The following is a 13,384-nucleotide window of genomic DNA, read 5'->3' on the forward strand; positions in this document are numbered from 1 at the left end:
TGTTTTATTAAAATGTTTCATTAATATGATGACATAATTCAACTCCTATAAGGCTTTCACACTTTTGGAAGGCCTCCCAAGATGTAACACAGGTAGGTATTTATATAAAGCAGTAACTTGTGCATTTTCAAATCAATAGGCAGTGATTTGGGTCATTTACTTTTATGGAAAATTATTTTATTTACTTATGCACCCGTAACAATGCACATGCAATTGACTTCTCACGGTTTATAGGAATTTCAACTTGTACTGTGTTGCAAGTCAAACACACACAAAATCACTCAACAATTTGCAAACAAATTTGAGCAATAACCATTTTCATTATTATTTCACTCACCTCAGAAGAACCTGACATCTTATGTTTCTTTGGTGCAATGGGTGACAGAGAACCATCCGGATCAAACTGTGAATGAGCCAATCAATGACAAGGGAAATCAGCAGATGAAATGTTGACAATATGCTGGTTTCACTTTGAGTATCACATATCAGGGTGTTTCACACATGTAGTAATGTAATAAAGACGTTGATGACACATTTACCATTCTGCAACAACGAATTCTGGAGTTTGAACCGTTGAATTCCGGATCAAAACACTACCCCTTGACATCTGAATATGCTTGTATATGCTATAAAGTATCACTCATCTGATATGAACCATCAAATATAATTTGTAACTGATACAGCAGGTAAGTAGCCAGCCCTGTATTTGTTTTTGACTTGGCCAAAGAATCAGTGTGTCTTCCTAACTAAGTTGAGCAATTACATGATCTTTTTCAATGACTTCGTAAAGCCATGAGTGCCAATCATGATAACACCAACATTGACATCTTTTCGTACCTGGTTGGCTTGATGCAGTCTAGCAACATCGTATCCCATCATGCTGAGCAGACAGACCATAAATTTCTGCCATTCTGATCGGCTGGTTGGCCCGCCGGGGGCGTTGTTGGTGGCATACCACCTAACCATGAGTTGGATGGCAACGTCTTTGGGTAGGATGTACTTCAGAGCTTCTAGGCAGTATTTCACTGTAACAGAAAAAACACAAGAAAGCTTGTTTGACAATTTGGTAAATGTGTTGCTATTCCTACGTATCCATCTATCAAACATACATCAGTGCAGTTAAGTGTGTTTGAGGAAAAAAAATGATGGGTGACAAGACGGAATCAAATCTTCAATTGCCTTGTACTTCTTGATTTTCCTGCACACAGGGTCACCTGTCCTATTGCAATGCAAAGATGAAGAAGATGGAGAGATACTATGTCTCGGTAAAATGATGGGTTTTTTAGATTTGGATTTTTTCATCGACTGTTTCTTCTGAGTCACAATGTCAGCTTGAAATGTATATGAGAAAATTCACGCTGAAAACTCTTCTGCATTGTAAGTGTAATTTTGATATTTTCAAAAGTAAAACTTATACACAGTAAGATGACCTATCATATCAAATGAAATGAAACGTTTTGAAGACAGTTTGATGTGAAAATTTATCAAAAACTGAGCATGCTTTCAATTATTCAAATTATATCTGGGTATTGTAAAGTGTATCTCCCTGAGAGAAATATTATTAACATATTCTGTTCTCCTATTTTTTGAAAAAATTGCCTTTTTAATTTGATTGGAACAATGAATCTGAACTCTAGGGTCTGCTGCTTCTTGAAAATACCTTGCAGAGATCGAATTGCTGTCTGCACAATTAATGCCCCAACACACTGAATAGATGAATAATTCAATATTCTCACCAAGAGGTGAAGAGCACATTTCAGGCAGTGAGGTCCTGTACATGTTACCATTACCATACTCCTGTAAGGACAATCGAAAGTACGTATAGTTTATCGTGCATGACATATATTTAGAAAATTAACGGTAAAAGGAGCAACAAAATAATACTTCACATACATAATTCCTTTTCCTATCAGTGGACTACTGTTTACAATTACCAAGTTGAATTCAGTTGGACTTGTGCTCAACGCTTGATGAACTAATGAATCATATTGCCTTTCACGCATTCCATTCATTTTTAACATGCTATCCATTCAAGGCGAGAATGAACACTGAATATGGTTGAAAATTTTTGCAATATTAAAATTGCACTTGATACACTTAATTTTTTCAACTTTTCTCACATTTTTTGAGACATCATGAGCAAACAGAACAAATTCACTATGAGAATATTAGTGTAGTAATGATCAAATCTTTATAGACCAGAATAGCTATACTACATGTATAATAAATATCAGAAGACTTTTCTCATCCATTTATCGAGCACCAATTGGTAATTTTGTAGGCCTCTGCCTTACTAATTAGAATGGCTGAAAACTATGTCACTGTGAAAAATGAAAGTAACAATGTTTATATGGTTTTATTTGTGCAATCAAATTGACTTATCATATGAACATCAAAAACTGTTTTGAAAGATCTCAATTTTGGATAACTAAACTCACCAGTGTAAATCGAGTTGATACAGGATCTCGCAGAGCAACAATTTGACCACAACTGCTGAATGCGTAGTCATCTAAGTAAGATGGCCCTGTGTCTTGTAATTTGGATGAATCACTGAATTCAGCTTGCACAGGAGACAACATCACAACCTACATAAAGAAAGTAAATGGTGGCAAAAAAGAATTACAGGAATGCAAAACATGGTGAATGTTTTCATTCTAATCGTACAGTGACATCATCAGGTAATACTTGAGTATGCTGGTTTCTCGCAGACAAAGGTAATCTTCAAACATGAATGACATTAAATAGTAGCAAGATATTGACTCTGCTATTTGTACGTGTTCTAAAATGAGAAGATTTGGTGTTTTCTTCATTGCACAAGGGAATGTGAAAGATTTACAGCATCCAGGATTGAGAAGTGACTTTCTGCGAGCAGAAATTAAACTGGTACATTCCATGGTGAAGTCAAACCATTGTAGTGATAAGTTAGAACTAACATGGAACAATATTGCGTGCAGCGTCATCATTAACACAAATACGATGTTAATTAAATTAGAAGCATCTTGACACCAAAATCCTTCCTTCTCCATAGTGTATTTTTACCCAGTAATATTGTACATCTGTACTTTCCATTCCAATGAATTTTTCAAGGAAGTCATGCTAGACTGTAAAAACTATGTCATGGTAGTTACTTACTTCCTCCATGACAGCACCCATTGCACTGGAAGGTCTGCTGGATGTGGTCGGAAACCTTGGACTATCTAGGGGTGTACTTGGACGAGGTAGTGAACCTGACATTGTCAGTGAAAGGGATGACGGCGTGTATGGAAGGTGAACCTTACTGACCTGTAATGGGGCAAAGAGAAATGCAAAAACAAAATAAAAAATTTCACATGCCGATGGCTTAAGTATATCAGGACCTTTATCTTCTTGGACAAAATAACAATCAAGATAGATTATCTGCATGTTAAGATGACTTTGTCCCTTTGCCTGCCAAGTTCATACTTCACCATCAGGTCAAGTTGGTTAAAACTAGCAAAGCAGAACATGTCCCATACGGTATATTTCAACAAAGACTTGAAGATTTTGGAGGTCCCTGAAGACAGAGTTATGGTAAACATAATTTTTAAAGACTAAAGCTGCTATAAAATACCAAACCAAGAGGGTGAAAATGCTTACGGTTTTGGCTCAATACTGCTTTTTTTCTGACTTGGCAGATGGGGAAGTGATACTGTCGGGCAGGTAAAGGGTTACTTTGGTTTAAGGCTAGCATTCAATTTTATTATGATCAAAAATAGGCTATGGAAGGTCAATACACAACAGGGAAGTTTACAGAAGTGCTGACGTTGGTACAGTACCATGTGTTCTGAGGACAGCAGTATCATAGGATGCGTTTAATATCAACAGCCCTGGCCACTTCACATCATTCACAGTGAAAAAGACAATCTGTTTTCACTGATTGTTTTAACTTATGTGAAATTACTTTTCATTGATGTTCAAGGAAAAATCCTCTGCTTACAAAGTGTTCAGCTTTGTGATTGTAACAGCATGCAGCATGGTTTACTTACCTTGACTATACCACTGTACAATACTAGACTTCCGTTGATATCAATGGTCAACATCATATTTAATTTCTGTAAAAAATAAATTTGTATGTTTTGTTGATAGAATGATGGCAAAATTAAAAAAAAGACTGAAAATATGTTTCTCTCTGGCAGTAAACGCCCTCAACGGTTCTACTCCGGAATAAAAAGGACACAGGGTGCTTTACACAATCAATACAACCAAGGGACCACATGATGATGGTACAAGCAAACACCCATGTGCAAACATGAACAGAGTTGCACACGCTTCTATGCATGTTTGTGCACATGGTTTTTTGTGTACTTTGGTTGAGTCAAAGTCTGGGTTTAGACTATTAAGAAATAAGCAAGAACACCTGATCTCTTCACCCGTGAATTCAAATAAGTTTCTTACATTTAAGTTGCATGGTAAACATTAAATTTTGATGATTTTGTGCATGTGGTTTTGGAAAGATATCATTTAGGCCATCACAATTGTACAGAAAATCACATTGGTTCTGTCACCTCAAATAGCACTCAAAATTCTTCCTACTTTATTAGCTCATAGCAACTTACATCTAACGATAATACATCTTTGGCTTGTATGACAGTTGTAGTTCCAAATATCAGCTGTTTCCTGTCATTAGTCTCGCTGTACTTGACACATCGCAGTTCTCTGCATAATTCCACCAGATAACACAGAAATTTCTGTCCGCACATGTCACTGGTCAAAAACGCCTTCGATGCCTTGTACTGCGGTCCTTCACTGAAACGAAAATATGATACAGCCTGTCATGATGTGGGACAGAATAACATCAGCAAAAACAAAACAAAGTCTTTCCGTCTATTTATAAAACTTTAAACAAGAGTTTCTTCGCTTAAATACAAAACATCAAAACAGAATGTTCTTAACTTTAGCTCAAACTTTCCCTGAAGGAAAACTTTGAACCATCTTCTTTCATTGTGAAGAATGAATGCAAAGAGTGACAAATTGCATAAAAATTTACTAATATTTGAAATTAAAAATAGCAACTGCACACCGTGTTCAATTGTGTAAAAATTTACAGATATTTGAAATAAAAAATGGCCACTACACCTTGTGTCAACTCTTTGGGAAAGTTAGAACATACTTCAAAATGAGTCAACACTACCAGCAGACCAAAAAAGTATTGAAAATATTTGAGTGTCCAAAAAGCTGTTTCTGAAGCACATTCCACTTTCAGGTAGAATGCACCACAGGCAGATATTGGACTCTCAAATTTTTACAATTCTCTTCTGATCTACCACTTGTGGGATCTCATTTTAAAGCTCTTGGCGTAAAAAATATTTTCAACATGATTGTTTTTTGAAAATCCTTCAAAAATTTTTATTTTTTTCCATATAGTTACCACAGGGATAGCAGTTATTTTAAATTAAAAACTTTTTGTAAATCTTGGGTTATTTGCTCCTCCAGTACCAAAATTTGCACATTTACTCCCAATTTTCATTCTCAATTTTTGAAAAAGAATGGCTGAAAGATTCCTTGAGGATTCTTTGAGCAAAAGTTTATGTCTTTTACTTTCGAGGCGCGTACTACAAGGCTTTACCTCAACACAACTATTCTGAATTTAGTACTGCTTGTTGTAGGCTATAGTACATTGACTGCGCATTGACCGCCATATTCTCAGATTCAGAGATATAAAATGCAAAATACAGCCACAGACAATTTTGAAGAGCAAAGCAGACTTACCACTGTGTAGGCGAGTGTTCGGTCCAGATGTGGTCCAGGCATATCTCAGGAGCCAGAGGTTCAACAACATCCACACAACTGTCATTTATCACTGAAGTTGAAAAGGATACCACCGGTGATCTGCTGATAGCCGGTGATCTCATTCCTGGTGACATGCAAATACCGCTGGAGCTGCTATGATGGAAGGACGGGGACTGCGAGCGACTACAAATAGAAAAGTCATTTTTATATTGAAATGCACATGATCTCTGCATGATGAAATCTGATAACTGACATCACAACTACAATAAACCCTGGATTCATTGCACCGCTGCATATCAAACATTTTTTGATGTTCAGAAGAAGCTACTGAGGTCACACAAACATACAATGTGCTGTGTATATGCATCTCTTATATCATTAGTTTGACCACAGTCCGCTGGTTTGACAGAACAGTTGTACAGGTAGTATTGCTGTCTTCTCTATGCAGTTACATTAAACTCACGTTTTTACTTTGGGTGAAGTTGCAAACTTGTGTATTCAAACATTCACTATTAATTTTATTTGGTGTAGTACCGGTACATCATGTTACAAAATGTGTAACCATGTGAGATTAATAGATTGGTTCTCTGACTTTTTCACATTCTGATGTTTAAATATGGCAGAAAAAGAGCAACTATTAGACTGGCCACAAGACCAGGATGTTGAAAAGACCTGTATACAAGATTAACAACGTCCTGATACTAGTGTATGCAGAGGACCAGAGAGCACACACCTGAGGGCAGCCATGTGAGTGATAGCTGGGCTGAGCATCCTGGCTGCCGGAGATGCAACTCTACTTGAATGCTGGCTTCTGTACGGCGATGATCTGTTTGGTGACTGGCAGGAAAGACTCAGATTGGAATGAGAACTGCTGATCATGAATCCTGGCAGCAATCCTGAACTTGAACTTGGAAACTGAGTTGTATTTGGAGTCTGGCTGGTGTAGCCGGCCAGACCACTCAAGCCTGAGGCGTTGTAACCTTCCTGTATCCATAAGAAATGGGTTTTCATTTGAAGCACAAGCACCAGAATAATATGCAATATATGATTTACAGCACATTATCAGTATGTTGCTGCAGTACAGTGTGATATAAAATATGTAATAACATGCCATAAAGATGATTAAACACAGCAAATTATTCAGCTGAAGTAATGAATCAATGAAGGTAACATTAAATTTAGCATTTAAATTGCATCCAAAATACACCAGAATTTATAACTTGTCAGGACATGCGCATGTGCAGTAGTGCTTTTCCCAATCACTAGTAGTGATAATTTTCCTTACGCTGCCATTGGTTTTCCTCAGTTGAGAATCAGATGGAGCCTCTGTAACTAGCTCTTTCCATGAATACGTAAGGTTCAAGTTTTGTCTTCAGACTACAGTTGGAAACAAACAAGTACATGATGTATCTTTCACCTTCCTACAGCTGTCACTTGGAAAATAACTGCAAAATGCACAATAACACCATTCTTTCCGTTGAAGGTCTATTCACGCTCTTTGGGCACGTTTGGGTGGATGCACCAAACTCACCTCTAAAGTAGCTTTCCTGATTGTCCAGACTGAATGAGATCCAAGCATATCATCGTAGGTCATCACCAGCGGTGGTTTGATGCTGGTGAACACAATGTGTTGGGACTGGTCAGTCACATAGTTTACACGACTGATACTACCTGATCAACAAAAAATATTATCAAGTTACTCGGGTGTGCCCCAGGTGTTCAAGCTGAAAGTACATACCCCTATGTGGATGGAAATAAAAATATGAATCACACTGAGATTTTAAGTCTCCTTTGGGATTCCTTATGACAAAGTGAAATCATAGACCCTCGAGAAAAACAAGAAATATGATGAAATGTCAAAAGAGCTCAAAGGAATTTTCTAAAATTGATATTTTTAAGGATAATATTAGCAGTAGCATATTAGATACCTACACTGACGTAATACAAATGTAGGCTTGAGTAAACACAGGGTGTGATTCTGTAGCAAAAGCAAGGCGTTTAATGTTGTCCTGAAGATGACTCACCTCCATATTTACAAATAACTGGTGCTGGTTCATCAAGTGGATGAAGAAGACTGAACAGTGAGGGCAGTATTTCAGAACTCCTGTAGGGGAAATAACACAATTTTGAAATGAGGGTTATAGCGACAACATACAAAACATTTCTTTTAAAATTTGTAATATTCATCTTCTAATATTCTTTGTCCTGATCCTGTTTGGAGTTATTGCAACAGAGAAAGAATATAGATCATACAGTAGCCTGCAGAATGGCACATGTTTACAGTATACATGACTTACTTTTTGTATTCGTTTGTTAATTCACTTTCTCCCGATGATCTCTCAAAGAGAATGCCATGTTCTACCATCCAGGCATTGGCTACCTGTGCATAGAGAAAAACAAGGGATATAATGTCTTACAATAATAAAAGTATACCAATTTACAACAGGAATCTAAATTTCCGGATGAATGCACAACTCACAAAACAGCTCAGTAATTGCTATCGAACTTCACAATATCTTGGAATAATATTTGCATGGCACTACTGCAGTAAACGGTCTAAACACACTTGATGGACATCAAGTAAGTTTGTGAATTGTAATTGTCAGTTTTGCAATGCATCTTAACATTGAAATATAGCAATCACTGTAATCAGTTACTGAAACCTGACATCAGTATATGAAGTGTCCGCAGAGATATCTACCCTGGCTGTATGCACTGTGTGTTGGTTTGCTCACCTGGAAGGGCAATGTCACCACATGCTCCTCTCCTTTTGACGTGAAGACGCTCAATGCTGTACCTTGAACTACACAGACACTCTCCACTAACTCAACTGTAATGACAATCCATGGATTACAATCCTGAGGCACATATTACAAAACCTTGAAGGTACAGGACTTCAATGTAAGTCAACACAAGTGGATATATTTATGTTTAAGAATAGACAGTCGAGAAAGAGGATAGGAAGCTACTGCAAAGAACAGAAGAACTGTGAAGAAGCGACGAGCGATCTCTTTTGGTATAATTATAATGTGTGAATCGATTTTTGCATAATTATCAGCTGGGTGATAGCTGCTGCTCGACATCCGGTAGTTCGCAGTGAAAAAACTTCATTGAACTTATTTTCAGCATAAAGTTGTCTTTCCGATTGAAGTCGGATTCCCTTGTCCTAAAGATTGATTTATTCCTAGATGCGACAAAGAAACATTGCTTTCCTTCTGAATGGGATTATTCTCTGCTACGAAAAAGGTGTGTTTAGGACACACTGAATGTAAGGCCTGCAAGCATGTTTTGCGAGATTGTACGACAGTTGGATGGTAATTGGATTTGTTTATCAATGGATATGCAAATCCAACGTAATTTATTCCAGCATAGTTCGTTCAAAGGAAATACCGCAGCTTCCCATCCTGTTTTTTGACTGTCTTTGGTTAAAGATTCTACTTTGTATACAACCACACCATGTTTGGAGTCCTGTACAGGTGTATTTTTTACATATAATTTATGACAAAAATATTTTCTAAAATTACATATCTAATAAAAGCGGAAAAAAGTAAATAGATTACAGTAAATTATAGCCTTGTGTACTGAAAAAAACCCCAACTTTTTCTTTATATTTTTAAAGTAACTCCCAGACTTCCATCATGTTCTAGCTATGGATAATTGTTTACCAGTTTGCTCTTTGCCCTCTTGTAAAAGATCAGGTTTGCCACTGGCTGCATTGAAAGTACACCAAAATGCCTGTCAAAACCAAAACAAAAGTTCATGAAAGTGATCAATGAAACAGAAGTGTGTGCTAGTATAACAGCCATTAATATGTAAGAGGAAAGATGAAACATGACATAAATTCAACAACCAATTTTTTCAAATGGTACATCTGAGAAACATTTTGATACTTCTGACTACCAGACAGATTTGATCAAATTATTTGAAAGGCATGCTTGGCCAGTATACTACAAATTTGATGGTGGACTGGCGTGTCAAACATGACATTATACAGGATGGAAGTTATTCACACCTCTGTCACCGGTGCTGATACAGTGAAAGACTTGTGCACTACTTTGCAACTGCCGTGGCATCCTTTGCTCCATACAACTGTGTGTCCAGATATGTACATCTCCTCATCAAAGTCTGCGCTGTCTCCATCCTCGGCTCTGAGGTGCCACAACTCCTTCTGTAATAGAGATGATAGCCACACCCTTGCATATGAGTGATTGTAGTTGTTGTTAGGGTGTGTTGGAATAGCTGAAATTAAATGCTTAATTCCATATAAAGTTGAGACTTAGAGACCAAACTTAAACTTAATAACATGAAGAGACCATCTTGTTAGATTGAACTGCACCCCTGCACTGATAAAATGTCGAGACGAGTTCTTAATGTGTTTCAGTTATGTCCAAGGTACTTATATATTCTAGAGTCCACTTGGTGATTAAGTGGTCTTTCAGTACAGCAAATTACACTGGATTGTGCATATGGCTATTCACTTTTCAACAATACTTTTATTAGATCTGTTACTTGACATTAAAACATCTACAGCAACATGGTAATCATGGATTTGTGAACTGCAGAAGATTTGTGGTATCTCCAGAGGTGTAGAAAATAGCCCGCAGATTGTAAAAATAACCGTCTGTCAGCTCAAATCTGCCAGCTGTGATAATTATTTGTTTTAAAAAATCAGGACATTTTGCAGAAACTGTATGTCCTTACACACTAGTAACTGCCTATACTTGAATTTTTACCACCTATAACGAATATTTTCTACATCCTGGATCTCTTTGTGTCTTGAAGATCTGCAAACTGCTATCACACTCACCTTGCCAGTGTCCTTGATAGCCACATCCTTGAATGCAAAGATGGGAATATCTGGATCTCCCCTATTCGTCAAGTGATGGTGGTATTTGGATGTGTGTTGCTGCACAGGGCCAGGATGTAACTCACAATGTCCCCGACCATGAGGAACAAACTCCTGCGGCTCAGATGCAGCGATCATGCTATCTTTATCTTGCTCCAGTTTGGCGTTATCTGCTTGAATATCCACTCAAAGAACCAAAGAACTACAGAATGAAGGAAAATGTAAATTGTTTTATGTCACGGAATACGCGGTAGTTAAGTTTATATGTTTGTGCAATGCCTTGATGGGAAAAGTACCATCTCTGCATAATACTACACCCTTTGGCCAGTTAGAGAACCAAACCTGATTAAATCAAGGCAAAAATGATTGACATATTCATTGATCTGCTGTGGTACAGATACTTCTACTGTACTGCAGGTCCTTGTATGATGTATTTTATGAGATAATCTTACAAAATGCCAAAGCTACCAATAAGCATAGTGTGATCAGATTTAAAATATGCAGCTATCGGCACAATCAAAAATCAGATCCACTAAGAGAGTGAACAGCTGTGATATGGTGACTTTTACCCAAAAACCTGCGGCCATAGCAACCAAGATGGCACTCTCCGGCTGCAGAAGAGTATTCAGCAATTTTACATATTCTCCCGTCCACTGTGATACACCGGGAAAGAACGACTGTCTAAATCACTATAGTCTGGGAGCACTCATGCTGAAAGTGAAATCTATAAAATTTGTATCCTAACTACTTTTTTTCACTGGAACTCACTGACATTGGGAATCCAGAAAGACCCCATCCCCACCCTACTACAGTGATGAAAAGTCGCCCAGAGGTGGATGGTGTAAATGAAGAATAACAGACAACCAAATGCAAGCTTATGTTCAACTATGATTCAGTGATACTGATAGTCTTAATAATCATAGTATTTAAATGCTGGCAACAAGATTCTGCTGAATGTCAGCCACTGTATGACAAATATCACACTGTAAAGATTTGATTTTGGTCAGCTTGTGTGTTAGGGATGGTGGCGGTACTGGGGATTTCTACATTTTGGTAAAAATGTTTTATTTCAGTTCAGTTCAAAATGGGATAAAAATATTTTGATCATAACATCCTGTATCAGTTTCTGACGATGGAACAGAAGTGGTGATCAATGTTATTCTTGAAAATGTTGACAACCTTAGAGCAGATTATAACATATTACAGCAAGGCATTCCACAACATGAATGGGCAGTGAATACAAGCGTATGTCCAACCTGGCAAATTTCTTTCGTAGCCTTCCTGTGTGACCTATTGTTGACTTAGGCATGGTAATATGAAGTGCAGGGGACTTGCCTCTTATGATCATGGATGTTGAATGACAAGGTGTGAAACACTTCAGTGCACTGGAACAAAATTGTATAACTTGAACGACAGTTTAACAAGACATTTTACCCGAAAAAAGAATCATAAGCAGCAGCAGATACTTTTGATAACAGTTTGTAAATGATCTGCAGCCTGAAGGTCATTCACCGAAACGCCAAAACATTGACGATAATGACGTCCAACGTGACATGAGAGAGTATGTACTCGGTTGGGTGCTATTACCTTTGAGATGTGTAACAATTCGACTTTAATCCGCCAAGCGACAAGTCATGGACAGCGAATAAGACATGCAGCGGAATTGCAGAAATCTGTCCTTATTTTGGTCCCGAGTTATAAGTTATTCGTTCCGTTCCTGCTGCAGTCGGCCATATTTCGCGCTGAGCTGTAATTTTATATTGTGCGCAGGTCAATGCGCGTAATGCCATGTTAGTGCATCATGGGAGTTCATAGCAGACGGTGAATGAACTTTAAAAAACTGAACGGTACGGTACACCCGTGACAAAAAGTACAGGTTCAGTCTACGTTCCCATTCCATCCATCTCCTGACAGAAAACAAACATTTCACAATGCTAATCACTTTGTTCATGAGAAGTGGCCCATGTGCTTTCTTCTGGACTGGGGCACTTATCCATGAAAAAGACAAGTCATTGACAATGACATAGTCCCCACTTGTAATAGGAGTATTAGTCTTGATAGGGCAGGGAAATGTGGTCATTAAGAAGTATCACTGGATTGTATATCTTGAGATCTATGGGCATATAGGTCTATGACGTTGTTCCTAATTTATGGTTCTAAATCGGGAAAAAAGATCAGACCTCTAGCTTTATTGGCCAGCCAAGAAATACATATGTGCATAATAAATGAGGTACAAGATGTGACATCTTAAGGTCTAATATCCTATCAAAATTGGAGGGTATAAAACTTGTGGTTACTGAGTTATGCATATATATGTATAATCAAGGTCAAAAGTCATAGAGGTCACGTGACATTTTGAAAAAAAAAATTGTATTGCTAATTAATCCCTATATGCCAAAAATCAGACCTCTAGCTCTATTCGCTTGCCCAGAATTAGATGTGTGCATAATTAATGAGGTAAAGCGTGTGTTGTCATAAGGTCTCCCATCCTACTGAATATAAAGGACATAGCACTTGTTGTTACTTATTCATTGACATAAACGTATATTTAAGGTAAAAGGTCATAGAGGTCACATGACATTAGATCAAAAAATTTCTATCCTATAGTTATCCCTATACACCAAAAATCAGACATCCAGCTCTATTGGCTTGCTCAGAATTAGATATGTTCATAATCAATGAAGTACAGTATGTGGCGTCATAAGGTCTCCCATCATACCAAATATGAAGGGTGTACCACTTGTAGTTACTGAGTTATGGATAAATATGTATATTTCAGGTCAAAGGTCA

General features: G+C 37.5%; 1 protein-coding gene across 1 annotated transcript in view; it reads right to left on the bottom strand.

Annotated features, from left to right (window-relative positions):
* LOC139149629 (anaphase-promoting complex subunit 1-like) overlaps positions 1-12,355 on the bottom strand; it is a 33,014-nt gene extending 20,659 nt beyond the window's left edge. The window contains exons 1-17 of the mRNA XM_070721465.1: positions 12,182-12,355; positions 10,556-10,796; positions 9,761-9,916; positions 9,414-9,483; positions 8,484-8,578; positions 8,046-8,128; positions 7,773-7,852; positions 7,280-7,419; positions 6,482-6,732; positions 5,728-5,931; positions 4,575-4,764; positions 4,005-4,070; positions 3,133-3,282; positions 2,439-2,585; positions 1,737-1,797; positions 838-1,025; positions 338-403 (exon numbers count right to left, since the gene is read on the bottom strand). Coding sequence (XP_070577566.1) covers positions 338-403; positions 838-1,025; positions 1,737-1,797; positions 2,439-2,585; positions 3,133-3,282; positions 4,005-4,070; positions 4,575-4,764; positions 5,728-5,931; positions 6,482-6,732; positions 7,280-7,419; positions 7,773-7,852; positions 8,046-8,128; positions 8,484-8,578; positions 9,414-9,483; positions 9,761-9,916; positions 10,556-10,732 — 2,124 coding nt within the window. The 5' untranslated portion in view covers positions 10,733-10,796; positions 12,182-12,355. The remainder of the gene's footprint in view (positions 1-337; positions 404-837; positions 1,026-1,736; positions 1,798-2,438; positions 2,586-3,132; positions 3,283-4,004; positions 4,071-4,574; positions 4,765-5,727; positions 5,932-6,481; positions 6,733-7,279; positions 7,420-7,772; positions 7,853-8,045; positions 8,129-8,483; positions 8,579-9,413; positions 9,484-9,760; positions 9,917-10,555; positions 10,797-12,181) is intronic.
* Between the last annotated feature and the right edge of the window lie 1,029 nt (positions 12,356-13,384).

Source organism: Ptychodera flava, chromosome 14 (assembly GCF_041260155.1).
Source record: "Ptychodera flava strain L36383 chromosome 14, AS_Pfla_20210202, whole genome shotgun sequence".
NCBI classification, from domain to species: domain Eukaryota; kingdom Metazoa; phylum Hemichordata; class Enteropneusta; family Ptychoderidae; genus Ptychodera; species Ptychodera flava.